Below are 27,328 nucleotides of genomic sequence, written 5' to 3'. Positions count from 1 at the left end.
TCAGGAGAACGCAGAACATAATTTATTTTTGAACATATACAAATTCAGGAGCTTGCTTTTAAATGGAGCGGGGCCTTAGGCACCCAAAACAGAGCAATGAAGTGATATAGGGAAGGGTATGCCCATGGTTTTCCTCTTCTTGCAATATGCTGCCCCAAGGGCTTTTAGAAATAGCCTCTGCAACCTGAGTGGCCACATCTTGGACCTCCTGGGAGGTGTCCTGTCCCAGAGTTTGCAGAGCTGGAAGGAGAGAGGGAGACATTAGTGAACAGACACTTCCACCTCCGGGGAACACTGGTCACACATGCTGGCAGCGCCAGAGCAAGGCCATCCCTGGGGAACAGGGCTCTGGTGTGATGTGCGGGTCGGCAGTGCACAATGGATGCAGTGTTTCTCCCATCATCTCATCACCAGCATCTCGAACAGCCCCAGACTTGTGGTCTCTCTGGGTCCCAAGCTACAGAAACTTTCCCACACAGACATGGCTGTGGCTGCTCCATTGGGATCTTCCTGTATTCCCAGCCCAGGAGAGATGCTGATTCTGGTGGGCACTGAGCAGCTTTGCTGCCCATGGAGGAAGGCTGAGATTCTCAGCAGCTTCCACTGACAAGATTCTCCTGCCTTTGTCACCGGAAACCTTCCCAAGAGCTGCCATTGCCAAGGGGATGTGACTGGGCACTCAGACCTGGTGTGGAACAGGCCTGGTTCATGTTGGTCTGCACCTGATGAAGGAACTTGACAGACAGGCTGCCCAGGGGAGGATTGGCAGTGGCATCCAGTGGCACTGGCTACAACTTTCCCCAACCTGAGGGACCCTAGGAAGCCAAGTGAGGCCGGGGCCTGGGCAGGACAGTCAGGAGGTGCACAGATTCAGCTCCTCTGTGCTGCACCCTGCTGCTCCAGGGGAATGTGAGCTGCCTGCTCGGGGCAAGGCTCTCTTAGCCTATCCTCAGGGCAGAGCGGATGAACTGGGCTCCAAAGCACAGGGAGGGGTCGGTCCCTGCAGCTTCTCAGCTCCTTCTGGGCTCCGGGAGGGAAGTGCAGGGGCTGGATTTCTTACTTACAGCTCAGCAGGCGTGCAACCTTTATCTGTCCGGCACTCCTGGGGGCAGCATACTCCAGAAGGATACCTAAGCACACAACAGGGAGAACAGATCAGCTCCCGTGGTCAGGACACAAGGAAAACTCAGTCCAGGGGAAGGTTTTTGGCTCCCCTGTGCTGTGTTTGCCATCACAGGTGGGTTGAGGCCAACAGGTTCACTGTTGGGTCTCATTATCTAAGTAAAGGGCTGGGAGCCAGGAAGAAAAGGGCAGTCTACGCACAAGCTGCTCCCAACAGCTCTAGTAATCCACAGAAACCTGCCTCTTTCCCTGGGCTGCACTGGGGGTGGAAAGGGCACCAGGAGCCTCTCAGCACCCTGAGCACAGGGGCAGGCCGAGCAAGGACCCAGCCTTCCCTGACAAGCTGGGTTGGACATGCAGGCGGACACAGCCTCCTTCCCAGGAGGAAGAGAAGCCCAAGGACTTTCAAGTTGGGCTCAATACGGGCGTGTGGGGATCTCTCTGACAGGACTGCTCCCAGGACCAGGTCCCTGCACCCAGTGGCCCAGGAGGCCTGTGCCCCTTCCCAACTGCCTTCCTCATGAAGTGGTGCTAAGCAATTGTAAGCTGTGCTGGATGACCATGTCCCTGACACGTCTCCATCGCTCAGATCTACTGAATCACAGCACAGGGCTTGTCTGCCACAGCCCCCAGCCTTACTGTCCAGTTGACTCCCTCTCAACACCAGCCTTGCAACACTGGGAGCATCATCCTTTCCAAAGCCTTTCAGGGGAACCTGAGGCACGGGCTGACTAACAGCCTGATCCTGCTCACCAACAGCATTACCTTTCCTCTTGGGGGTGAAAGGGAGAATGAAAAGGGTCCAGGCATCCTCTCTCACCTGTAAATTGGATGGCTGCCATCTGAATTTCTGGCCACGGGCTTGAGTAGTGTCCCTGGGCTGCCTGGCAGAGACCCTCCAAAAGAGCAGGTTTTTCTCTGGCCTGGAGAGAGCCAAGGACACGTGAGCTCCCTCCGGTGAGAAGTGCTCTCACACCACATGCTGGGACTGATCAGGAGGAAACGGGAGCACCAAGGGGCTAGAAGGAGCAATCTTGGTTTGTCCCGTGCCTCCAGGTCCTAGACCCGACCCCTGCAGTTATTTCCACTGTGCCCCAGTTCCCTCCCCGCATCCTATGAGCCCTGACCTCAGTCAGCTCCTGCCACTCACAAACTCACTCACCAAATGCCTGCAGACATCCCTCAGCAGCTGTTCCTGCTTCCCCTGCTCTGACCCCTGGGTATGGAAGGCCAGGGCTGCCTGGACCCTTCTTAAGCCCAGGTAAGGGCAGCACAGGCCCAGCGTTGTTCTGCACTCCTGAAAAACACAGGCACATCAGGTCTGTACTCCCTGCTGACTGCTGAGCTGAGGCCAAGGTTTGCCTCTTGACCCAGGACTGCACCCAGGCCAGGAACAGGATGGCCTGGCCAGGAGGTGACTGGCACTAGGCATAAAGGAGTGGCTGCGAGCAAAAGGACGACTTCTCCTGCCTTTCACATGGCACCTGCAGGCAGCACCCGTCTCCCCCTCAGTAAAGCCAGGCAGGGAGATTTCCTGCATGCACAGGGGGGTCAGGTGTGCAAGCTGCCCTGGACCTGGGAGGCAGCCCCGAGCTCAAGGAGGTGCCTGCATGAAGCTGCCTCAGCGGGGAGGGGAGGGGAGAGGAGGAGAGGGGAGGGGATGGTCACCACTGGACACAGGAAGGGCAGAGTGCCCCTGGGCCTGGACTGAGGAGACCTGGCGGGACTAAGGAAATCAGTGTCACCGGTTCTTACCTTGGCCACCTGCGGGTTGGGGTCCTCCAGGTGAAGCAGGAGTGTTCCCAGGCTCTGCCTCACCTGGTTTTTATAAAAGGCTTGCCTTCTTTTCATGCAGCCTGCCAGGGCGCCGAAGAGGGAGAAAGCCACGGCGTGAAGACCGTCGTTGTCCTGTGGCCGAGAAACCCCCATGTGGTCACAACCAAGCCTCTCTCTCATGGGCCTGGCACAGCTCCTGCCAGGAGCCTTTGGCTTCCAGCCTGCCAGGTGGTGTGCCAGGAGGTGGGCTCTGGCAGGTCCTGCTCCAGGCGGGCTGCCTGGGAGCCAGGGCACTCAGCAGAGCTCGGGGAGCAGCAGCGAGCCTCGTTCCTCGAACATGCGGGCACTGGGGGCTCCGATCCTGAATCCCAGCAAAACCACACCCCCCACCCCTGTGGTCGCTTGTCTCTGCCCAGCTCTGCTTCCGACTCAGGAGAAGTAACACAGCAGAAAAGAGCCCCAGAGCCCTATAGAGCCCCGTGACCCCAGCTGCAGCCTCGACCCGTCTCCTTAGCGTCCCTCCCTGTCTACAAGGGCCCTTCTGTCATCCCATTCTCTTCACTTGCTTTTCCTCCTGAAAACTCATCTCTTCCACAGAACTGAACGTCTTCCAGTTTGGGCTGGATCAAGGGGCAGCAAGTGCATCTCCCACCTCTGAAACGGCCCCGAATGAAGAGCACTGGAATGGGGGTGGGGAGCGCTGCTCACTCACATGGTTAAAAAAGGGCCTGATGTGCATAGCTGCATCCTCAACCAGGGGCCCCGCATCCGTCCCCAGATGTTTAAAGACGCGGGTGAGTGCCCGCATGCCCTCCTCCCTGATCTCAGGCCTGGCAGGAACAAATGATGCCTGGAACAGGGTCTCCACGACGGCCTTCTGGTGGGTTTTTAGCTGTAAAAACAGAAGACACGACACACTGATCAGTTCTTACGCCCCTCACCTCTGGGCTTTCCCATTCACAGAGCGCTTGGCACCTCATCTGACCATGACCCCATGGCTCCATTCCCATGTGCCTGTGAGACACAAGGCACCCGCTTCTGAACCAAAATTACACTTGTCACACCCAACTGTCTCCAGACACACCACAAGGGGTAAGACAGCAAAACTGCATACACTTCCAGTCCTTGCACACCCTCTTGGCCCTGCCTCATTGTTTGGTCTCTACAGCCGAGCTGCGTTCTAGAGATTGCAGAGCGATTCCAACCTCACCTGCTCAGGGGCACCGTACACGATGTTGCCTAGTCCTCTCGCTGCCATTTGTTGGACAAGGTTATTTGTGTCCCTGGCTTGCTGCTGAAGTAAAGAAAGGACTGCCTTCAGGAGCTTTTCATCTTCAAGGACTGGGTCACACATAAGCTAAAAGAAATCAATGTGTCTGTGAGATCCAGCACAGTCATTCTCAACAGCCCAGCCCTGCAGCAGAAAAGTAACCCATGCCAGAGCACAATCCCACAGACCACTGCGAGGAAGAGCCTCAGCACACGGTGCACTCCTGTTGGACATGGGGAGGTTTGTCTGCTTAGAGCCAGGCAAATCATGAAAGCAGGGGCGTAGTCTAAACAGGAGAGATGATGCCGATGCAAGTCGATTGGGACATTGCTTGCTTTAGAGCAGTGTCTACCTGGGATGCTGGGTGGCTATAGAAGATGCAGGAGCTAGGACCAAACTCAGAGCTGCTGGCTAGGATGAAGGCTCAGTAGGGGCAGGTCTGTAAGGCAGTCCTTGTCTACCTCTCCTTCACATACAGCAGAAGTGGCGATGCAGGGGCCAGGACAGAAGAGAAACCTCTCAACCGCATCCAGTGATCCTCCCTCCTAGGAAGGGGACCAGGGGACTCCCCAGGGAAAGAGCACAGCAAACAGCCGCCTTTCCATCAAACTGCTCATTCTCTCTGGGGCCTTACCTGGCTGATGAAGGCCGTACCAGTCACACAGAGATTTTCCGTTGGGGAACTGGCCCACTTCAAGACCTGCCCTATAAATTGGGGCGTTATTATTCCCAGTGGGAGAAGAGTCCTGCAAGAGAAAACCACTAGTTCTGGGACCGGCTGGGCACTGCCAGCACTCATTTGCTCTGAGGCGGCAGCTCTCATCGCTTGGAGCACGAGCTCTAGGTCTCCAGCCCCACACAACCCTGCATGTTCAGCACAGAAAGTTCCCCTCCACCACTCGTCCCGCTGCCTAGAGCACAGATGCAATCCAGCCTGCCTCTCCTACCTGGCCAGCTGGCACACCCCCTCGTGGTGTGTCTGAGGGCTCTCAAGTAGTGGCCAGGTTCCTGCTTTGGAAAGGTCTGCAGCCACTCTCTCCCCCAGGCCCTTTGATATAGTGCAGGCCAGGGTCTCCATAGAAAGCCTGGGGAGAGAGAAGATTTACAGATTTACAGACCCTAACGAGATGCTGCGTCCAGAGCAGAACCAAAACGCCCTGTCACTCGGGGGCCCGTTACTTAGATATTTGCTGCGCAAGGCAGGCAGCTCAGATCAGACTGATGCTGCCATTTTTTCTCACGCCTTGCAATCCCGACAGGGACAGGGAGGGCAGGGCCTTGCACTAATCAGTGCTGGAAGCCAGACGGGACGCGTGGAGGCTCTCCCAAGCCAAATGCACTGCGGAAAGAACTGGGCAGCCATTTTTCTCTCCCTACAAGGACAAAGGCCACATGTAGAGCATGGGAGCATGCAGAAGTCACATGCCCAGGTCCCAAGCACCGGGAGCCCAGCGTGTGCTGGTCACTAATGGAGGTTGTGAAGTCCCTGGGCTAAAACTGCCAGTCCTGTCACAGAGGGCTCAGACTGGAGGAACAAATAGGCCCTCCCAGCCTTAACATTTCACACTCTGTGCTTCTCAGACAACCCCAGATACTTTCAGCTGCCAGGACCAAGGCAGCTCAGCACAGCCCTTGGCAAGGACAAGAACACCTTGCAGGCAGCTAGACTGAAGTGAGGTCAAACCTGTGAAACCAGGTGCAGCCTACTCCTTACCTGCAAGGGTTGCCCACTGTGCACACCTGCCCCTTTTGCAGCTGCCTCTGCCGGATGCTTGCTGTGGGCATCGGCATGTCCTGCCCCACGGTGTGGCCAACTTGCTCTAGAAGAGCACACAGGAGCTCGGGGAGTAGCTCCCTCAGGACTGAGCTGGAGTGCATGGTAGTCAGCATCTCCAGAGATGCACATGTTGCCTGAAGGGATAGAGAAGACCAGAGTCAGCCTGGGGAAGACACCTGGAAATCCATAACTCCAAGACTAAAGGTCTCTTCCCCACATCCAGGAGAGCTCAGAACAGCTCTGGCAGCAGCTCCCTTCCCAGTCACATCCCCACGCTCCCAGTCACATCCCTTCCCAGTCACTCCCTTCCCAGTCACATCCCTGCACTTCTGCCTGGGAAGTGCAGAGGCACCAGCAGCCTGAACGCAGAGCTGCAAAGCAGAAGGAGCCTCTCGGTTACACAAGTTCCCAGTTCCAAAGTCTCATGGAGTCAGTCAGCCACGCAGCATGAAGCTGCTGTGTTTCTGCTGCTGATGGAAGAGCGGGGGCGACCCAGGGGACAGGACAGCAAGGGAGAAAAGCTTGCCCCACGACCTGGCATCCTACCTCAAGCTCTTGAGAACCAGGACTCTAGCCCTCAAGGGGGAATGGACAGAGCTGGGCTTGGGCTGTCACTTACTGCGAGAGGTCCCAGGGCTGCAGTGCCCTCAGATGGGCTACCCTCTGTGCCAGCTGGATAGTGGATCTTCTCCAGAAGCAAACGGAGTATATGGAGGGTGGAGACGTCATCCCTCCCCAAGGCCCTCCAGAGCTCAGAGGTGTCACTGCAATTGAACACAAATTACATATGAGCTGCAGATGCTCCTGTGATGTCATGAAGCAATAGGACACTGAAGCAAAGGCCAAGGGCTCTCCTGGCCTAGGACGGGGTTGGGGCACAGTCATGTCATCTGCCAATGCCGTTAGGCATGAGCCTGGTATTTCCTACCCAAACACAGTTGGACGTTAACTCTTACCAAGTCACCCAAAGGATCTGCAGCTGATTTGAAACTCTATGGGCTTTGCCAGGCTATGGGATGTGTGCGCGCCACCAGGCACAAGAGGTAGGGAGTGGCAAGTACCTGTCCATTGGCAGAGGCTTGGCAAGGAGGCTGGTGATCACTGCCTCTAGGTGAAACATGGCAAGAATGCCAACGCCTTCTAACAGGAAGCCTCGCATGGACCTCTCCTGCATTGTTGGCATCCGTATAAAGATAGTGGACAGGATGTCCGGCACCTGGAGAGAAAATAGCAAGAACAAGGGTCCCTTTCTCATTCAGCCAGCACACTCCAAATCAAGCCCTCCCTCAGTTTGGCAATTTGCTGCCATCTTAGAAATTCCTTGCTTTGAGGGACCAGTGTCCAGACACTGCTGCCTCCGGCTGATCCTAAGAAGTGAGCACGTCCCTATGCCCTTAGTTGGGGTGAAAATGGACACCATGACATGTGGGCAGACACCAACCAGCCTGCACCCCCTCAGCCTTTCCCTCACCCATGTGCACACACCTACAATCTAATTGCATGTCTGCCTGGGACCCATTTCTGCCTGACCTGCTCACACAAACACCCCAACAAATATCAACACCTGGGGGTAGTTTGAAGAAGCTAATTTTGACCTGCTGTGTGGATGCTCAGCTCAGGACCAACAAGCACCGCCAACGTCAGAACCCCTGTGAGAATCCCTGGGACCGCGAGCAAGATGATTGTAAGTGTAATTTTTCCAGGTGAGACCAGCTCTGCTGGAACTGCACACTGGAGTTCACACTTCTCAGTTCTAACTGCACCTCCCTATTCTGCACATGGCCGGGCCTGCAGGACAGTAGGTCCAGCTGCCCATAGCCAGTCCCATCCAGAACAGGGAGAGGGTGGAGGCTGCAGTATCTCTAGCATACAGTCTTTCCTGCGCCCTGTTCCCAACCCTGCAGAGAGGAGCAGGATGGAAAGAGCATTTCACATAGCCTCTACCAAGGCTGGGAAATGCCTGAGGATACACAACCATCTCTAGGTCCTGCCTTGCTGTGGACCCTTTGCATGGTGTGGCACTGAGGGAAGTGTGCATCTGTTCCTCATGCCTAAGCATGGTGTTCCAGCCCAGCCACAGCCGGGTGCCTCAGGCTCCTTGTTGCCCTCTCCTGCTGTATTTGCCCCACAGTCTATGTTTCCAAACCTGCTGGGGCTGAAAGCTCTTCTAAGTAATCTAGGTCACTGTGTTCTCTCTCTTGGATAAAGCTGATCTGCTCTTCCCCCCCCCCCCCATCTCTGGCTAGCAAGGGAAATGGAACTTGCTTCATGTCCAGGGATCAACACTAAGATTGCTGTCCGCTCCACATGAAAGCAGTGTTTGAAAAGCACAAGGCAAATGCAGAAAGCCTCCTCAGCTTCAATTTTACCTCATTCAGAAGGGCATCTCCATTCTCCCTCAGGACTGCACAGAACCAGTGGCCTGCTGCTGTGGCACACGTGGGGCTGGCAGAAAGCATGCCATCCATTATTGTCCCCACCAAATCAAGGGCCTGGGTGGAGGGCAAGAATTTGCCAGTGACCTGGAGACAAATAGAAAGAAGGGAAATTGCACTGAACCCCAGAATTCAAGACAGATATTAAAGAGTGGTGCCGTGTATAAGCTTGGGCCTTACGGCAACATGGTGCATGTGCAAGAGGTGAATCCTGGGTTTGAACGTTCCACCGTTCTTCAACGGAGAGAGCATCAATTGACAACACAACACAAACACAGCCAAGCTGCACCTCAGGATAAGTTAAAATGGGCACATGAGGAGACCAAGTCCTGGCTGAGGCTCTCACTTGGATGCTGTACTGACAAAGGTTTGTTCTTCTGTGCAAGGACAGAACTATCTGCCAGACTTTCTAATCTTGCTCTGACTTATTCTTTCTACATGGACATGGGCAAACAGTGGGTGAACCATATGTGTCCCAAATGCCTCCCCCATGCATGCCAAAGAAAGAGATAAACCACGTGTGAGCAAAAGAACGGACAATGAAGGACACCCAGCTCCCAGAGTCTCCACACCAGCTTCTTGAGCCACTGACCTTCGCCATTTGGCAGGATGATGTCAACACAGCCTCAGGGCTGGCAGCTTTGAGCTCCTCCCGGAGACCTCTCAGCTCCCCCTCTGCTGCATCCATTGTCCTGGACTGGCCTGGAATGAAAATAAGGAGGAAAAAGTGCTGTAATGATGTCTGAAACAGAACCGTGGCTCCATGGAGGAACCATGTGCGGTGTCATGGGCAGTGTGGTCCAAGGATGATGTTTGAGGTCTGAGTGACTTCAGTGGGGTCAGAGGTGCAGCGGGATCAGAGCTGCTACAATCCTCTCCCCATTTCTGCTAGGCAGGCTTCTTTTCACACTTCCCAAAAGAGGGTCAGGCCCTTCACACCACGCACTTCTTCTCTCCTAAGAGGAAATCTTCCAAGGGCCAGTCATGGCCCTTTTGAGGTGCTTTTCAGGTGTCATTAGACTAGCAGTGAATGGACAGAGCAGACGAGTAGGCATTACCAGAGGGAGAAGAGGGGCAGAGTCACTTGCACCTACTCAGAGTGCCCTTACCTTGTAGCTGCAGAAGGCAGAAAATGCAGTCGGCGGCCCACAGGCGGGATGCAGCAAGAGAGCTGCAAGTGTATGGTGTCAGCAGCCCCAGCAGGGACCCAAACTGCTCCAAAGGCTCTTGTAGCTGAGAAAAAAGGAACAAGAAATGAATGACGTGTGCCTGTGTCTGGCTAGAGTGATATTCAGATGTATGATCCTCGGAAGGTGAAAACAGGAATGCATCCCTGTGGGGCCCTGTCTGCTAGGGGAGCTTTCTACATCTCAGGGTGAGGCTGCCAGGAGGACATCAAGGCAAGAGTTAGACCATACTTACTCTGCAATAGACTGTCTCCTGATAGGCAACAAGGAGCTGGGAGCTGGCCTGCAAGGCCCTCTCTCTCTCCCACTCCTTGTCAGAGAAGATCCACGGCTCAAGCAGCTGTTGGGAGAGCAAACTACTGTCAGAGGAACTTTTACAACAGCTCAGAGGACCCATTTCAACAGCACACATCACCATCACCACTGAAATCCCTCCAAGCAATCTGCTTCTTTTATCAGCTGGATACACCCCAGGCAGACTTGAATTCCCCTGAAGCCAGAGCAGCTGTTGAGTGACCATGGCACAAGAAGATGCAGCTACTAGGGATGTCAATGGGATGCAAGGGAATTACTATGCATTGCCTCAAGGACACCTTGGGAGACTCCCCTCTCATTTGCCCTGCTGAGGGAAACCTTCCTCCCTGTTTTTTGCCCCGCTTCCCCTTCCCCAGGAAAACAGCTCTGCCTGCTCCTGCTGGCTACTCACATGGACCATTTCCATGAACCAATTCTCAGCGGGGTCTTCTTCAAGGAGGCCCCTCATGAGCTCGCCCAAGGCCTGCATGGACAACTCGTGCAGTGCCTGCAAGCAGGAGATAGAAGAGGGAAGCTCAGGGCCAGCGGGAGCATGCGTCACAAAACCCAGAACCATTCTAGGGAGGCCAGGGGTGACTGCCAGGACCCAGAGCAGGCTGGGGAGCAGGTCCCAGCAGGTGATGCTGTCTAGGTGTACCTGTACTTGGACAGCGTCCTGAGAGGTCTCACCCTCTTCCCTCAGCTGCTGAACAGCTGGAAGAGGCAGCAGGCATTTTAAGCAGTCATCCAGGATGTTTCTGTTCTCATCCCGATTTAGTGAGGGTTTCACCTTGCTGGCAGAAGAAAGAGAGGACGAAAAGCCCTGTCACACTGACTGCCAGCCCCAAGGGAAAGTGGGTGCTAAGATATGATCTGAACCTAGAACCCGAAATCCAAACCCCGCTGGACCTGGCAGCTGACAAGCTCCTGGCACTCCCCCCAGCCACTGCTAGCTGTCCCACAACCACCACCACCACCAAGTCTTTCAAGTCCAAATCTCCAAGTGGACCAAACACATTCAAACCCTCTGACCCCAGCTGCAGTGAGAGCAGCCTGTGACCTGAGCCCTGCAGGTGTCTCTCAGCTCCAGATCTGATGGGAAGAACAACGGAGGATTAAGGAAGGAGCTCATCTCTGACCAGGGCATCCCAGTGCCAAGGGCCAGGGCAGGAATCACCTACCTCAGGTGCTTAATGGCAAGCATGGCCCTGAGGCGAACAGGAGAGGCCAAGGAATCCATTGGTTCCTCTTTCATGAAGTCCTAAAAGGCAGAAACGGAGACATGACACAGGGGAAATGGATGTGGGAAGCAGAGAGCTTCCCCCCACAAACCCACCAGGCTGCCCTCCCAGGTGAGCCATAAACAGAGCCAGGGCTGTGCTGGCTACTGCCCCAGGATCCTGCTCAGGTCCAGCAGCAGGGACTCCCGCCTGGGGAAGGTCGTTGTGCCTCCTGCAGGTGGGGTCTGGGAAGAGCACAGGCAGAGGTGGGGTCATTGAACATTTACCTTATTGACAAAGTTGATGCCAAGCACCTGGGAAGTGAAATGCAAAACAATCGTCAATGCCTGGACGGCTCCAGACTACAGCTCCCTGCCAGGTCCAAAAAAGGGCTGGGCTGGGGAGTGTTGAGCAGTGCAAGGGCATGAATGCGTGCCCCCCTCCAGCGCAGGACAGGATGTCAGGAGCGTCTATCCCAGCACTCTCCATGCATGGGTCCCTCCCACTGCACATCATCCCAGAAGGATTAACATGGATGCTCATCACAGGCGTGTGTTCAGGGGGAGGATCAGACAGTCAGAGCCTCTCTAGGCACCCAAGTGCAAAGGAAACATCAGTCCCATGGCAGGCCTCTTCCCGACATGGTGCAGTCCCAGGCTCTTACCTGGCAGCTGGTCATGTAATACTGCAGGACCTTCCTGGTGAGATCATGCTCCACGCAGGGGAGCAGCTGTGTTCGGGGGGCATGGACAGCAATTCGGCTGTAGGCCAGTATCAAGGCCCTGTGGGTCCTGGCTCTTTTCCCTTGGTGATAGTCCTGCACAGGGTGACATGACACTCACACCAGGGCTTCCCATGCCTTCTGCCCCCCAAGTAGGAGTCACTGCTGACCAAGGAGTTGCCCAGCAGCAATACCGGCTCTCCCTGCCACTCACAGGAGACCCACAGCTCTGACAGCACCATCATCAGTGCTTTGTTTCAGATGCCTCATCTTCTCTGTCCTGCAGCCTGGGTGACTCGGGCAGAGAGAGCTGCAGTGCCACTCTGAGCCGTGGAAGTCGGGGCAGGGGCGGGGGAGAGTTTGTGACCCACAGGAACTGGGGCAGCAGATGCATTGTGCCCAGGGCCGCCTCATGTATTTGGCAGTAAGGAGTCCCTGGGCACAATGCATCAGGAAGGCTGCGGCAGGTCTGTCCGTGTGAAGGAGGTGGCTCTGCCTGTTGTGCTTTGCGCAGAAGCTGAAGCTGAAGCTCTCGGCAGGTGTTTGGGGCACCGTGAACGCCCTGCTGGATGCGGCCTGGACCCAAACACCTGTCAGCGCTGAGGTGCTCAGCTCAGCCATGGTGGCGGCTCCGCTGGGCTGGGTGAGCCCTAGAGGAGAACCTTAGGGCCCATTTTACAGCATTTGGGGCATGTGGATTATGCACTCGGAGCTGGTACTTTGAGGCTGGGCAACAGGGCTCATGTCTCCTCTCCCATGGCTAACTGAAAGATGTGAGAAAGACACAATCTCTTTCTCTGGGTGAACATCAGATGTAGTTGCCTCAGTGCCTGAAAGGGGCTGGTTAACTGTTGACTTATTAACCTGGGACATGAAAAACCTGAGTAGTAGAAACTGTGTTCCCCTCTGTATCACTGGAGACCTGATGTGGAGCATGTTCCCTGGGAGAGGGCATTACCAGGGAGAGGAGCCACCGCCAAGCTGCTCTTCTCAAGGGTTTCTAGGGGAAGGAAGTGTGAGAAACCCCCCAGCTCCATTACCTGCAGGCGGCCGACTATCCCAGACACCTGCACTTTACTCAGAGCCGCACCAAAGTCCTCCAGTGTGCCCAGGGTGAGGTCCAGGTGGCCCTCGGCTGAGAATGCCAGGATGGTCACAACGTGCTGGAAGCCAAGAAACGCACTGGGGAGTGAGCAGGGCTGTCTGGCTGACAGACCCCAGAGTCCTCCCCATCTCCCTGATACTAGAACTGCCCGTCCGACCCGCAACAAGTCAGGGGGCTGTCTGAGGGAAAGGACAAGGGAAGGCCAGGAAGCAAACAAACCCGAGACACAAAGCAACAGAGAAGTGAGGACACGGGAGGACCTGATATGTCTGGAGAGAACAGGGTCCTCACCTCTCTCTCAGAAGCGTTCATGTAATCTGTGCCCTTCAGAGATTTCTGGAGCTGGGATTTCACATGGGCAACATCCTGGCAAGAGGCCAAAGTGGTACCAAGTGCCTTATATAGGAAACTCTGAAAGAAGGAGACCACCCACCAAAGAGCTGGGAACACAGCAGCCTGCTGGTCAGGACAAGAACTGCCCAGAAACACACCCATCCCTAGGAAGGACCAAGAGAGTCCAGCCCCAGCACCCACACACCGAATAACTGGCCCCACTCTGCAGGAAAATGGCAGCTAAAGGCAGAGAAAGAGCCCCAGGGGAGAATCCCACTTCAGCTCTGTGCTCCCTGTGATCAAGAAAATAGAACGGAAAAGCGCAAACTGTGGAGAGAAACTCTCTGCAGCCTCCTGCCACAGCACCACCAAACAGCTGCAGAAACCCAGCCGTTGCCAAGAGCACGCACCTTCTCCGGGGAGGAGCAGGCATAACTGGCTGTCTGGTGCTGCAGCTCCAGGCTCAGCTGACTGCTCCAGGCATCGTCAGCAATGCTCTTCAGTGTCATGTTCAGGAACTGAGGGCACAAGTGAAGGGAAAGAAAGGGTTGGGTGCATGGGCTGAGTCTCTGTCGTCCTCCTCTTCTTTGCCCTTTCTAGCACCCGAGTCTCACAGGGAGACTTGGCAGCCTTTGGAGAACGCTCCAGGTGGACACCCTAGGATCTTCCTGCTTCTTGCTCTCCCCTCCTCATCTCTGCCCAAGGATCCTTCACAACCTGGACACCAGTGGACAGAAATGTGGAAGAGATTGTGCCAAGAAACCTGTCCACTGGGGAGAGATTGTGTAGAGGGGGGAGGCTGGATCAAGTCAAAAAGGCGCCATGGGCTCTACAACGGGCACCTCCAACTGCCAGGGACTTGAGTGCTTTGTTGTGTTGAACTTGCATTGTGATAGGACCTGGGAATTGCAGAAGCCCCCAACCAAGGCCTCATCTCCTTCCATTTCTTGAGCTCAAAGACTGTACGGAAAGGCTGGAGGATCCCAAATGGACAACTCTAGATGCCAATCCAAACTCAAGGACACTGGCAAACCTTCCAAGTTGGACTCTTGCTGGGTTATTGACTTTCATCACCTCATTTCCCTGAGGCATGAGGGAACCCTCCCTTCTCAGACAGCCCTGGCTGGCTGCAACAGCAGCTCTGAGAGCCACCCTGTACCTTCAGCAGCAGGTGCTCCCACCACACATTGTCCTGGGAGGTCTCAGGATTTCCTGAAGCTGGGAGCCAAACAAGAAGGGTGTCACTGCCATAGGCACTGAAGAAGAGTCTTAGTTGCCTCCCTGGGCATCAAGTCTTTAGCAACTCCTGCATCCGCACCCAGTCACCTCCTGGGATCCCAAGGTCACAGGCCCTGCGCTCTAGTATATACCCTGCTGGCATGTCTGAACTTTGTGCATGACCAGTCCCTGCAGAAATGGCCATAAGGGGCCTGGAGGGTGCTCAGCACCTCACGGATGTGCTCGGCACAGCACAGTACAGGACTGGGCTTCGTAGAAAGGCAACATGAACAGAGGTTTCGTCTGGCAACAGAAACCTCCCAAGAGTTCAGAGAACTGCAGGAGAGTGGTTAATCTGGTGGAGCCCTTCATGGGCAAACCCTACCCTGGGTCCCATCAACCTCCATGTTGTCAAGCCCCTGGATTCACGCCCCCTGGCAAAGAGTAGAAGCTCTCAAGCATGTGATGCTGCAGAGGGGGACCGGTGCCACGGGGGGCTCCAGGAGGCTGCAACCTCCCCTCCCCTCTCCCTTTCCATTCTGCAGAGATACTGTGCTCCTTCCTTGCTTGTTACCTTCAATAGTCGAGAGCAGGATGGGAATCTTGACCCTCCACTGCTCTCCAACAGCAGGGTGGATCATGCGGTGCAGAGCCCACAGTGCCCGCAGGGCAGAATGTGCGCGGCTGCTGTCACCCAGGGCCGAGGCAACCACCTGACAGCACGAGAGAAACAGGGGCTCAGCTCTGGAGTGGGACTCCATGGCTTTCTTTAGGAGGGAAACTGGCCTCCACCATACATGGCCAGAGCATTCAGCAATCAGACAGAGGCTGAAGTGCTGTGCTAGGCTGATCCTGCATGCCCCTCCGCAGGCTGCGAGGCAGGGGCAGAGCCTGGCTCTGCTCTGCAAAGGGAAGGGAACTGTGCCAGCACAGGGCAGCGCCGAGTGTGGGAAGAGACAGAGCGTGCTCCTCCAGCTAAGGCTACAGGCACGTGTCCCCACACCACTGACCCTCCCCACACCTCTGGCAAGTACCTCTCCAGGGCTACTCACCAGGAGTCGCGCCAGCAGCCCCTGAACCTTAGGAAATGTGGCTGGAAAGAGAAAGAGAGCATGGCCATGTGGGACTACTTTGGAACTGGGGGGGTGATGCTGCTACAAGCCTGTCCATTCCCAATGCACCCGCCCGTGGCTGCTCGGGGAGCTGGGCACAACTGGCACTTTCATGGCACCTTCCGTGCCTGGATCTCAAGGAGCTTTACCAAGCAGCCTTCACTCCCAGCCCCTCTGTGAGGCAGGCACTGCTCAGTCATCATTGGATGAGTGGGGAAGCTGAGGCAAAAAGGCCCTGGGATTCCCCTGTGGCACAGCATAAATCTGGGGCAGCTCTGGCTTGGAGGAGCCCACATTGCCTGGCTCTCCCTCCCAGCTTGGAATGACCCAACTGGCCCTCCCGCCTTGACCCTGGTTCTAATGACTCAGCCTGGCACTTCTGAGGCACACCACACTCCTGCTCAAGACAATGGCAGGCTTCAGCCTGCTACAACAGAAGCCCCAAGTCCCCAGCATCCATTCCTCTTACCATTTGGCTCCTAGACAAGCTGGACTGCTTGAAATTATAGGCCACTAAGTCCCAGGCCCAGTCATCCAGGCCCTGCACACTGAGCAGTGTCCTGACGAAATGAAGGACGGCCTTCTTCACCTGGAGGGGAGGAGAGGACAGATTGGAGTCAGGACGGCCCTTATGCCCTAATGGGGGCAGGGACCGGCCATGGCACAAACCCTCCCTCAAACCTTGGAAAGGATGACAGGGAAGGAGAAGGGTCCCCAGGCCTCCAATTTTATTTCTAGGGTTTATAAAGAGGCAAGAGAACTGCGTGTCTTTCCTACTCAGTAGTCCCATATTGGCATCGGAGGGAAAGCAGATCCCCTGCCCACTGGCAAACTGATGTCACTTCCCCAGATCCTGACTCTCCCCACCTCTGGAAGCAGAGGGCCAGGCTCTCTGCACTGCCTTCCCTGAAGATGCGGATAGGGAAGAAAGGTTTTCTCTACAAGAGAACCAAGAATCTGGGGTGGGAATTTTGTGCCAGGTCCATGTGCCATCCCCAGCACAGCCACTGCTCACAAAGCACCTCACCTCAGTGCTCTGATCACCAAGCATGCACCTCATGGCCTTGACTACAGCACATTTTTTCTGGCTCATCTCGGGCACTGGAAGGAAAAGGAGGGCACAATATTGCTGTGTTCTGGGAGCAATCCACAGCAAGAGGCACCCGGCTTGCAAAAGACCTGCTTGTGGCGACCTGCACAACCTCCTGTCTCTACTTTGCAACCTGGGAAAGTCTCTTGGGCCATAAAAGGGCTCGTTAAACCTCTCGACTTGAGAGTGCTGCCAGGAGAGGTGTCCGAGCAGGATTTGGTCCCAGCATTCCTGTGTCATCCAGCAGGATGCAGGGTGCTACTGGCCCTCTGGGACCGAGCAGCAGAGGACGGAGGTCTGACTCTAGCTCTACAGCCAGGGCTCTTGAGCGCAGCTAGAGCAGGACAGGTCATTCGGCCTGGACAGTCCTAACTCAGTTCCTGAAGGGTCAGCCAAGACAGCAGTCAGCACATTTGCTCTGGTCATACTTACAGTCAGCAGCAATGATGCCGCTAAAGATGGAGAGGGATGCCACGCAGCTTCCCTCTTTGTCAGTCTTGAGGCGGGAGCCCACAAAGGAAATAAATTGGTCTGGGGAGAGACAGGTTGCAGGGGAGAAGAGCAAACCTCAGTGGCCTCAGCACTCCTCGTTCTCATTCCCCTGTCCAGGGTTTGGCACAGAGCAGGGAGGTTTGAAGGAAACCCCTATGTCACTTGGAGCCCCCTCTGCTTACCCAGCAGGCGGAGACAGTAGAACACCTTGACCTGGTTCTCTGAGCCCGGCAGCTGTGCGATATCACACACCTGTGGGAAGAAGGCAAGGGATTCTCCATAGTCCCAGCTGGGTGCAGGTGAAAGTGTGGAATGGATCCTGAACTCCCACTGTCCAGAGTCCAAGTCCCAGGAGACATCACTGCTATCACACACAGCAAGAGCCAAGAACTCAAAGGTCCAGACCATAAGCAAGAGGGGACCCTGATTTCCAAGTCCCTTTAGCAACATGGCTGCTTTTGGCTGGACTCGCACCACAGGGTTGATTGTTCGGGTCCTGACTTGGTAGGACAGAGGGATTTGCATGGAGCCTCCTATCAGTTGAACTGGACTGAGGGAGACAAGGAGGCCACCACCTGTTTTCTTCTTCTTGGGCAAGCAGAGACGTTGCCAGCAGAGTGGGGCTTGGCACCTCCATCAGCTGGGTCTGTCTGGGTAATGGGACTTGGACCTGCTGGGCCTTGGGATGAGCGGTACAGAATCAACCTCCCCTTACCTGGGTGTGCAGGGCAAAGCAGATGCTCTTGAGTTTCCCATCGGGGAGAGGGACCTCAAAATCATAGGCTACCTCCAAGAGCTGGCTCAGACTCTGCAACAGACAGTGAAAGTCAAAGGGAGGGTTAGAGAGGAGAACCGTGGAGTGAGCAAGAGCAGAAAATTAGTGAGTGAGAAAAGATACCTCACTGCCCCATGCTTAGTGCTTATTGCTTTGGGGCTGGAAGTTTCGACATCTGCAAGTCTGGCCACACCACACTGTGCTGTTTGAGCCCCTGCCCAGTCCCCTGAATACACCCCACCTGGATTACCACTCTCCGGAGATTCAGATTCCTTCCAAAGGATGCCAGGAGGAGAGTGGGTCCCACAGCCCACAGGTGTCGTAGGCCCCAAAACTGACCGCAGAGTCAGGCCCAGCCAGCATCTGCCCACACAGCCCCAGGGACACAGGACAAGGGAGCACAGAGCTGAAGTGGGATTCTCCCCTGGGGTAAACCTGTGCTGCCTCGGGGGGCTGCCCAGGTGCAAACAAAGACAGAGCGCAGGAGACACGCTCCACAGGCAGAACCACTGTATAACATGCTCCACTTCTGTAAACCATAGCAGGGAGCCCCAAATCTCCATGCTTTAAACTGCCAGGCCCTGACCATAATCCCTGCCAAGCCCAGAGGGAGCAGAGCGAAACTCAGCTGGAAGGAGTGGTCTGGTAGTTCATTTCTTTTGTCTCCCCTTATCAGACTTCCTAGAAAATGGAAGCGGCATTCCCATCATAGCCATGATCTACAGACCCGGCTGCTGTGAGTTTAGCCTCCAAGTGTAGGCAAGGCCGATCCGTTAAGGGGTCTTGAATTGCACCAGGAAAGCCCCAAGAGCTACGGAGTTCCTAGGCCAAGTCGTACATGCACGCACGTGTGCCAGTGCGCACACCCACGCATACAGACAAGTGCCAATGCTGGTTTCCCAGGTGGCATCTCACCATGGTGACATGAAGATTGTCGACCCCTCCCTCGTATTGCTGCAGGAGACAGGGGAGCCTCTCAAAAACAGTATTGCGATGCCTCTCATGGTGGAGAAGGAGGCCCATTGCGGGTCCCAGCGCCTTGACCGCAGCCTGCTGCAGCTGCAGAGAAGAAAGGCAGGACTGAGTCCCTCCGGCAGACTTTCCAGGAGGTTGCTCTGGGTCAGGAAGAGGCACAGCTTTTCTCCTTCTCATATCAGCAGTGTCCTTGGTCCATCATTGGACCAGCCCCGTCTGCATGGTTCCCAGCTACGGCCGTGGGATATGGCCCCGAGGCTGGCTCCCCGCTGTGCTGATGTGCCCAGATTCATGTGCAAAGAGAGCAAACTCCTTGTTGCCATCCCCCTGGGCCCCGAAGGAGTCATGCCCAGAAGGAGCTCCCAGTGCCCACTGGCACCCATTAGTGCACGCAACTGCACACTGCCTGTGGGCAGAGCAGATTCTCAGACACGTGATATGAGCCCCGGAGACTGGGTCTTCCCTGCCAGCACTGTACACATAGGCAGAAATAGTGAAACGTGACAGCTGTGCTATGGAGCTAGAAAGACAGCAGCCCTCACCTCCAGGTCCTCGCTTGTCAGCCAGCTGCTGCTCATGAGATTAAAGAAAGGGAGCACATGAAAACCATAGTCGGCTGCCCGGCAGCTAGGGAACGGGCTCTCGTCCCCGACGTGAAATATCAGGTTGGCAGCCTGGGCAAAGCCTTCCACAACTGCAGAGGGGGAGAAAAGACAAGACGTTTGCACAGGAACATTGGAGTGAGGTGCTGCAGGACATGCATGCCTGGTGGTCATGACAGTGTCCCGGCAGCCTCTGTGCTGCTCAGGGCAGATGGAGAATTTGGGACAGGTGGAGCACGGACCAGGGGCTACAACTAGGATTCAATCTGCACCATCTGCCCCAGGGCCTAGAGGCAGCTCCAGCCTCGGTGATGGCTCCTGGGAACTACTCTGCAAGGGTCATGAAGGGCCCAATCCTGCTCACTGCTCAGAGCCTCCAGCCAGCCCAGGGAGGGACGGTTCTCCACTCGTGGTTGGATCAGGCCCAGGAAGTGCAGTGGAGGCCCCGCTTGCTAGTGCGGGACACTCCAGTAGGGCCCAAGCTCTGTGTTAGGCCCTGGGTGCCCAGTGGGGGCACTTGCAGGAGGGGCTGGCACTCACCTCCACACAGCGCCCGCTTCATCTGGTCGGTCTCCACCAGCCTCAGCACAAAACGCAATTTGCTGAGCGTCAGCACAAGGAAGGGCTCAGACCTCAGTGCTGCAGGATAAGGATACATTATGCAGTTAGAGACATTCCTGTCCACCTGCATCCCTCACTCTCAGGGTGAGCAGCACAAAGGGGCTTTGAAGATGTCAGAGGAACCCCACAGTGACTGCCCCTACGTAGGGCAATCTTCGTCTGCTGCCCTCCCATGCCCAGATGCAGGGCAGGAGGAGGGAGTGGAGGGTCCTGCCCACCTGACCTCCACTCCTTCCTGTCCTGAAGGCCCTTTCAGCTGTTACAGAAGTTAGTGCTGGCGCCTTAGATCCAGGAGCCAGATTCTTTGGGCCCCAAATCCAGCTCAGTTGTGATGGCCCCATTGGACAGAGTGGTATTTATCCCCTCCCTCCACAATCCCTGATGAGAGCCCGGAAGCAAGGGAGGCAATGCTGTACCATAGGCTGAGGCCACGTCGCCCAGCGTAATCAAGAAGTAAATTGGAGGGAGCTCCATGATGCCCACGTGACACTGCAGCTCATACATCACCCAATTGTAAAAGGTGCCGGCAAGTGCCACGAGGGTTTTTCCTGCAGCCAACTGCACTTCATCATTTTCTTGCTAGAATAAGAAAAGAAAACTGGAGCACATGCCCGATGCACAGTTTAGACAGTGGTAAGTCAGGCTGGGGATAACTCTGAAAGGGAGGGAGAAGGATGCATTAGCCTCAGCTCCTCCAGTGGCCCAGTGCCATTTCATCCTTGGTTCCAAGCAAACTCTCTTCCCCACCACCTACCAGCCACACACTGTACTAGCTGCTCCTGAATTCACTACATGCCCCTAATAATTCCTTGAATGAGATCCCTCACTCCTAAATGCCCGCTGAAACACTTGGCTGAACAATGTTTCGGCTCTGGTTGGCTGGCCAACCGCAGAATTCACCTGGGCTGTAGGACACAGCTTCAGCATGGACCAGGAAGCTTCTTGGACAATGCTGTCCCCAGCAAAGCACCTATGCACTCTGGTCTTTCTCAGCAGACAAGCTGCCCCATGTTTCAGAGGAGCTCAACACTGGGCTGCATCGTGTTCCTGCTCTCCAGAACCATCTGGAGAAGCTCTGTCTTGAGCAAGCCTGCAGCCTCTAAGCAGGGTCCATGCAGGAGATACACCATAGGCCCAAGCTACATTGGACCAAACAAACTATGCATAGAGTCAAGTCTTGTGAGGAGAAACTGGGCAGAGCTCACTCACCTGGGTCTCCCTCATGTCTTTGGAGGCCAAGTGGATGATCCTCCTGACAAGGTCCCTGTCTAGGCTCTTTATGTCCCCCTGCAAGACTTCCTGCAGGCTGGAGTAAATGGTGACTCTTGTCTCCTGGGAACACACCGAGAAAGAGAACAATGGGTTTCCTTTGGGACCAGTGCCAGATCATCCAGGACTGTGATGTTGGACATCAGTTACCCAGGGATTCTTCTACAGCCACGCTAAGGGGGACCTTGCTCCTGGACAGGAACACAACCCAGGGTGTCTTGTGTTTGTCCTCTCATGCAGATGTTTACAGCTGGCACTAATAAGTGGGGAGTGTCAGGCACTGTGAGGGCACAAGGTAACAGACTGGCGGGAGACACAGAAAAGTGATCAGAAAAGCAGTCAGATGCATCACAGGCACTGTCACCCCAGTGCACTGGGGAGGTGGGAGTGACTTGCATTTCTTTCAGAGATGGGGACACCAGGGGAGTGACAAGGAGCTGTCGGGTGATCCTGAGCAGCAAATGTAGCAGGAGTTTGCCAGGCAAGATGCTGCCAAAAACCATTGTGCGATTAGTTCTGTTACTGAGTGAAGAAGGGAGTTGAAATATTTGTGAACCAGGTTGCGCTAAGCCAGCCAAGCCATACTTGGATGACAACAAATCAGGCAGGGAAAGTGTGTTGCCCAGGGTCTCTAGGCAGAGGCTCAGCACCCTTGGCTGTATTCCCAGTTCTTTTCCTGACTCGCTGGGGGACAGTGGGAAAGTCACTTCACTTCCTGGGCTGAGGCTTTCCAGTCTCACAAGGCTGCTGGGAAACTACATTTCATATCTCAATGCTGTGAGATACTTGGAGGAAGACACTAAGGAGGCTCACAGCATTATCTGTAGGGTGAGGGCTTGTTTGAATGTGGCTTATACCATATCTATCATCCACTGGGGAGGGGGAGATGATGCCCATGTGAGCGTGCCCTGATATCATCGTGACATCACAATATAACAACAGGGGGCATGTTGAATTGTGAGCTTTAAAAGGAGAGCAGGAAAGGAAAAGACCCAGCAGATGGACAAGGACCAGTTTTAGTTGGGGTCCCACCCTGCACAGCCTGGAAGGAAATGCTTAGAGCAGCCATGTGACACAAAGCCATCTCCTTACCTCCTCCTGTTGGAGTCTCTCCAGCAGAAGGCTCACAGTAATGTCAAGGTCCACGTCTGCCTGGCCAAACTCTGGGCCAAGATTGCCCTGAGCTTGATCCACCAGGCATCTCGCTGCAGAGGGATCACTGATGGAAAAACCTGAAATGGAGGAAAAGGATTCTGTTGATTTCCGTTGTTCTCGTTCATCACCACCCACTAGCAGCTCTGCTGGAGCCAAACCCTGTAGCCTGGCTACAAAGGAAAGGTTTCCTAGCACAGCAACAAGGGGAGAGCTCTCCAGGCCACCCTTCTGGGCTGAGGCAGCTGGTACTGCTAAAGAGGCACTTTTCTTAGTGCAATTTAGTTCTGCCAAAAATCCCGTCTTTGCCAATAGGGTGGAGATGATGCTCTGGTGTTAGCCAGCATCAGAAGCTAAAAACCTATAATCATTAGTCCTGTGCGCAATGGCCACAGCTGTACCAGCCAAAGAGGCAAGAGTGGACCTGGTCAGGGAGAAGATGCACCTTCCCCTTTCTCCCGCTCTGTTATGCTAGGAGATTTGCTTGCAAAATGGCCCAGCCAGTGGGAAGGGGAGATTACTGTGATATTTGTTTTCTGGAAAATAAGGGAAGTCATGCAAACAATAACAACTCTTTTCTCCTTGGCAATTAGTTGGAGAATTGGGATCACATACCCAAAATGATGGTTTAGGGACGTTTTTGAAAGCAAGGTTGCCTATAAGCATACCTGGGATAGGGAGGGGCTGTTTAAATTAGAGAGGTTCCCCAACAGCCATTCTAATTAAAACGGCTCACCGTCACATCTATTAAGCACCCCATATTTGAACATTGCCATTGGAGCACTTTAACTAAAGCTTATTCAATGAGCTTTAGTTAAAGCACCCCCACAGCCATTTTAAAATGTGGCGGTGGGGGGCAGGGCACTTAAACCACATGACAGTGAGGCAAGGCTGGAGCGTTTTAATTAGGAAGTGGAGCAGACTCGATTAACTGAGCCTGCTCCAACCGGTTCTAATTAGAACGCGAACCAGCACGTCTATAGGCTGCCGTCATGCTTCAGCTTAGCTAATGTATGCAGAGACACCTCACACCACCCACCTGGCTGCAAGGGGGACAGGGTCAGAAATACCCCGGGGATGGAAGGAGGCCTTTCCCAGAACATCTAACACAGTCTCCAATGACTGGAGGCATGCCAGTGTCCAGAGGCTGAAGGCTTGATCCTGACCTGGTCTCGATCACCCAAGCTGCGGTCCAGGCCACCAAATAACAGTGGTTTGCACAATTTAAAATCTAGCTCTAGCAAAACTGATTTGAGCTAATCCAGCTATTCCTTGTGCTTCCAAGAAGGGCTGTGGGACTAGAGATTAGGCATGGAGAACATCGTGGGGATCTTACCTCTGCTGGGTAGTTTCAGATCGATGACTTCCATTGTTCAAAGTCGGCTTAAACAAGCTTTCCTTCTCTAATGCGCTGAGCAGCTCCTATCGCGAAGGCGTCCGGAGGCACTCAAGGCTCCAGGTCCAGGACCCAGGAAAGAGGTGAGCCAACAGCCTTTGTGATGTAAGCACCACTATGACAACTAGGTGACCATGTCCTACCTCACAGGTGGCTGCTGACCGATGAGGGGCTGCGTATCATGGAAGCTTTCACAGGGCTGCATAAGGCTCCAGATACAAGTATCCCCAGAGGAGGGTCAATTTGATTTGATGTAGACTATCTTAGTCCCCCAGATCACCTTGGAGTTTCCTGTCTTCTCCAGGTGCGCTGTACCTTCCAGCACTGATCGAGTAATTAAATCTGCCTATGGTTGAATTTGTAAGAAATAAAACTAGGTTGGAACCAGGAAAAGCTTCCTCTCACTTGCTAGTTCTTGGCCTCCTTTGTTTTTGCATCTTGTCGTCCAAAATGGCTTGTTGTAGCCCTCAGATGTTACAGGACTGGGTTGCAACCATCTTGTCCATCCAGCCTGCCAAATGCACCCTGCCCACATGGGTCCTGGGTCTGTCTACATGGAGGCCCCACCCGCCCCCTCCATCCAGTGCCCCCAGGGGTGGGTGCGGGGTGGACGCTGCCATGAACTCTACTCAAGAAGTCGCTGATTCAGGACTTTAAAACTTGGCCCAGTAGGAATCACACACAACTGTCTCAAGAGGTAGGAAATCTGTATATAAAAGTGCTCTTGCTTCCCTCCCACGTTGCTGCCATGTTTAACTCATACACAACCCCTGTCAGATTGCCAATGATCACTACTCTCAATTAGCAGATGAGAGTAGGGAGGCAAAGAGAGAGTAAGTGGCGGGTCCACAAGACGTGTGCTGGTGCAGGGAATTGAACCGAGACCTCTTGAGTCCCTTTTCAGAGACCTCTGATGTGTCAAACTCTCACTGCAGGGGGTTCGCTCTTGCTTTTCCCAAGATGCCTGTAATTCATCGAGGGGGAGGAGACTTTTCCCAATGATACTAGAACGGTTGCATGTACTGCTAAATGAATAGATGTGATTAAGTGCAGCGTGTGACTGCATACACTCGAGGACGTGCAGGATAAGTAAAATAAAAGAGTGATTGAAGGAACTGTACAAGATGGTGGAGCTGTTATATTTTTTTTCCGTGAATACAGCATCTGGCTTAATCAAGTCCTTTTCTTCCTTCAAAACACAGTGAGAGGCTGACACCCCCTCTGCACAGGGCTACCTGCAGGAGCACTTTTCTCTGACTTAGCAACAGCAAGGCCTGTGATCTTAGGTGTGCTATGTCTCAGTTCCATATCAGGGAAGTAATGCCAAAGTTTGCCATGCTATTAAGGCTGGCTGTGTGGCATCTTACAGGGTGCTGAGCGCAAACAGAGGTCTTCTAAAATAGTGCCTGCTAGTGGCAGGTCAGGCATGCAGCATGTGCAGCAGTTTCCCTTGATTATTGCATGCTTCTGGCTTGAACTTCAGGAATGGACATCGCCCTTTCACTCCTGCTGCAGGTGCTCACCTGCTCTGTAAACTAGGCCATCATCTTAACTCCCTCTATAAATGGGAAATGGGAAGCCTTCCATGTGCAGTTTCCTCTTAGCTCGTGCCCTCTTTTCAGATTTAAAGAAGGAAGGAAGTTTGGGTTGGTGTCTGGGGCTAGGATTCCCCTCTACAGGACCTGGAGCAAGATTCTTGGCTCACTTCACACAGACCTCTGGGGAAAAGTGTCAGTCCTGCCTTGGGGCTGGTGTAAAACAATACTCTGGAGTGCCAATCTCAATCAGAGCCTTGCTGTTGCTGTCTCTAGTCATAAAAGGCATGAGCTATACTGATATGGGAAGATGAAAGACTGTGCATGCAGTTAACCAGCTCCCACATCATCTGATCTGCCCTTTGGATTTCCCAGTCCTCGGAAGGAGCTGAGCATTAAAGGCCTCCATTTGGACCTTGCTGCCCTTCCCTCCTTGTGAGCCTGAGGGGGATGAGGCGGGGTAAATGTCAGCACACAAACTCCCACCAAGGGCAATACATCCTACACATGTGCTACTGGCATTTCTCTCTTATTCGGTAGTGTCATTTGTCCTTATTTCCTTTATTGGAATAGAATGGCAACAAGCTCCTTTAACCTGGAAATATAAGTAAAAGGGTAAGGTCTCACCCTCAGCCACTTGGCCTATTGCCTGCCCCCACTCTGCCCCTTCCTCCTCTGTCCCCCACTCTTACGTAGTTTAGTGAAGCTTTGACTTTGCTCAGAGGGATGGGCAGGATCCAGACCCGGCCAGCATGGGAACTGCACCCACCGACAACAAATAGCGCCCGGGGAGGAGAGACAGGAGATGGAGTACTTAGAATATCACTCCGAATATCAAGGCAGCAGGTTTCCCAGGTGCGTAGAGGTGCCCTCAGTTGGGCTGGCTGGGCAAATGCAAACAGGCACTTATCAATCAGTCCCTAGCACCACTGAGCTGCTCTGCTCAGCGAGACTAATTTCACCTCCAACACGTATTTTTATACAAACCAAAATAAAGCAGTCTTTCCTGCCCAAGTGCAGGGGGGCTGGACCCAATGATCTTGGAAAGTGCCTTCCAGCCCCTAACATCTATGAACCCATAAAAAATGACAAAAATAAACACAGCCTATATTTTGGGCTTTGATTTTTCCTCTGTTCTGAGATATGGTGACCATGAGTTTCTCCCGATCCCACAGAAAGAAAACGTGGCAAAATGTCTGAGAAGGAGACAAATTTCAACTCTTACTTTTGCCCCCAAGGAGGGGGAATAACTTCACAACCCCAGGAGAGCAATTGGTGGTGGATCAGCTTGGGTCCCAAACCACATGTGACTGAAACCTGCCACATTGCCAGCATGGACTGGTTGTTTCAGACTTTGCTTTTTTCTGATAAACCAGTGTTTTTACAGAGAGATAATTAACACGCAATCCATATCTCACCATGAATTCCTATGGGATGGCAAGGCACCTGCAGTGTTTGCTGCAAGGGAGATGTGTGAGATCACCACTGCCCACGTTTGATTTTGCCCTATTTGCTCAGCAGTAAAATCACAGTGACTTATGGTCACAGGGTTTCTGCAGCAGGATGGTGAATGGGTATTAGCTACCTGCAGTGAAAGCACACCTTTTTTGCAATTGGAGCTGTAACACCTGATAAGACAGACGTTAGTAGAAGCTACCCTGTCTGGGTAGTGGTGCACAAACAGGCACAGGGTGACAAATGCTTGTCCTTTCATTCCTCCCATGATACCATCAGTTTCTTGACATATAATGCACCTGCTGACAGCCCTGGCATTTAAGCTTTTGGTAGATCCTTTCCTCCACAGTCCCATGCTTTCCCCGTGTCCCAGCTTCAAAAGTCTCCCTTAGCATG

The 27,328-nt window shown here is 54.1% G+C and overlaps 2 protein-coding genes across 2 annotated transcripts; both read right to left on the bottom strand.

Annotated features, from left to right (window-relative positions):
* Positions 1-16,663, bottom strand: LOC132246606 (maestro heat-like repeat-containing protein family member 2B). The gene is made up of 29 exons (XM_059719934.1): positions 16,598-16,663; positions 16,060-16,159; positions 15,511-15,551; positions 15,033-15,171; positions 14,400-14,458; positions 13,651-13,758; positions 13,199-13,318; positions 12,843-12,965; positions 11,746-11,898; positions 11,369-11,395; positions 11,043-11,122; positions 10,520-10,655; positions 10,274-10,369; positions 9,803-9,907; positions 9,490-9,613; positions 8,973-9,082; positions 8,315-8,467; positions 7,007-7,161; positions 6,565-6,709; positions 5,883-6,079; positions 5,116-5,253; positions 4,803-4,914; positions 4,109-4,255; positions 3,611-3,790; positions 2,878-3,030; positions 2,285-2,419; positions 1,943-2,045; positions 1,065-1,130; positions 1-240 (listed from the first exon to the last, which is right to left on the bottom strand). The coding sequence occupies exons 1-29, from the start codon at positions 16,661-16,663 to the stop codon at positions 59-61; spliced, it is 3,453 nt and encodes a 1,150-aa protein (XP_059575917.1). The 3' UTR covers positions 1-58.
* LOC132246461 (maestro heat-like repeat-containing protein family member 2A) lies at positions 16,145-26,091 on the bottom strand. The gene is made up of 11 exons (XM_059719597.1): positions 23,883-26,091; positions 22,487-22,626; positions 21,335-21,457; positions 20,542-20,704; positions 20,045-20,143; positions 19,445-19,596; positions 18,843-18,986; positions 17,868-17,960; positions 17,335-17,404; positions 16,598-17,191; positions 16,145-16,159 (listed from the first exon to the last, which is right to left on the bottom strand). Exons 1-10 carry the CDS (start codon positions 23,914-23,916, stop codon positions 17,049-17,051), a joined length of 1,161 nt encoding a protein of 386 aa, XP_059575580.1. The 5' UTR covers positions 23,917-26,091; the 3' UTR covers positions 16,145-16,159; positions 16,598-17,048.
* Between the last annotated feature and the right edge of the window lie 1,237 nt (positions 26,092-27,328).

The sequence above is a fragment of the Alligator mississippiensis genome, chromosome 16, assembly GCF_030867095.1.
Source record: "Alligator mississippiensis isolate rAllMis1 chromosome 16, rAllMis1, whole genome shotgun sequence".
NCBI classification, from domain to species: domain Eukaryota; kingdom Metazoa; phylum Chordata; order Crocodylia; family Alligatoridae; genus Alligator; species Alligator mississippiensis.
Note: the sequence above shows the minus strand (reverse complement) of the source record. Positions and strands in the feature narration are given on the sequence as shown.

What these genes read in the sequence shown, in the direction of transcription:
- LOC132246461 (XM_059719597.1), bottom strand. Translation starts at nt 23,916, where the DNA reads ATGGAAGTCATCGATCTGAAACTACCCAGCAGAG. An exon ending in AAGACATGAGGGAGACCCAG is followed by an intron (nt 20,705 to 21,334) that starts GTGAGTGAGCTC and finishes TTCTTATTCTAG; the next exon opens with CAAGAAAATGATGAAGTGCA. An exon ending in GAAGCGGGCGCTGTGTGGAG is followed by an intron (nt 19,597 to 20,044) that starts GTGAGTGCCAGC and finishes CCCCCTCTGCAG; the next exon opens with TTGTGGAAGGCTTTGCCCAG.
- LOC132246606 (XM_059719934.1), bottom strand. Translation starts at nt 16,663, where the DNA reads ATGAGCCAGAAAAAATGTGCTGTAGTCAAGGCCATGAGGTGCATGCTT. An exon ending in GGGGTGTGCCAGCTGGCCAG is followed by an intron (nt 4,915 to 5,115) that starts GTAGGAGAGGCA and finishes TTTCTCTTGCAG; the next exon opens with GACTCTTCTCCCACTGGGAA. An exon ending in GGGATGTCTGCAGGCATTTG is followed by an intron (nt 2,046 to 2,284) that starts GTGAGTGAGTTT and finishes GGCTCTCTCCAG; the next exon opens with GCCAGAGAAAAACCTGCTCT.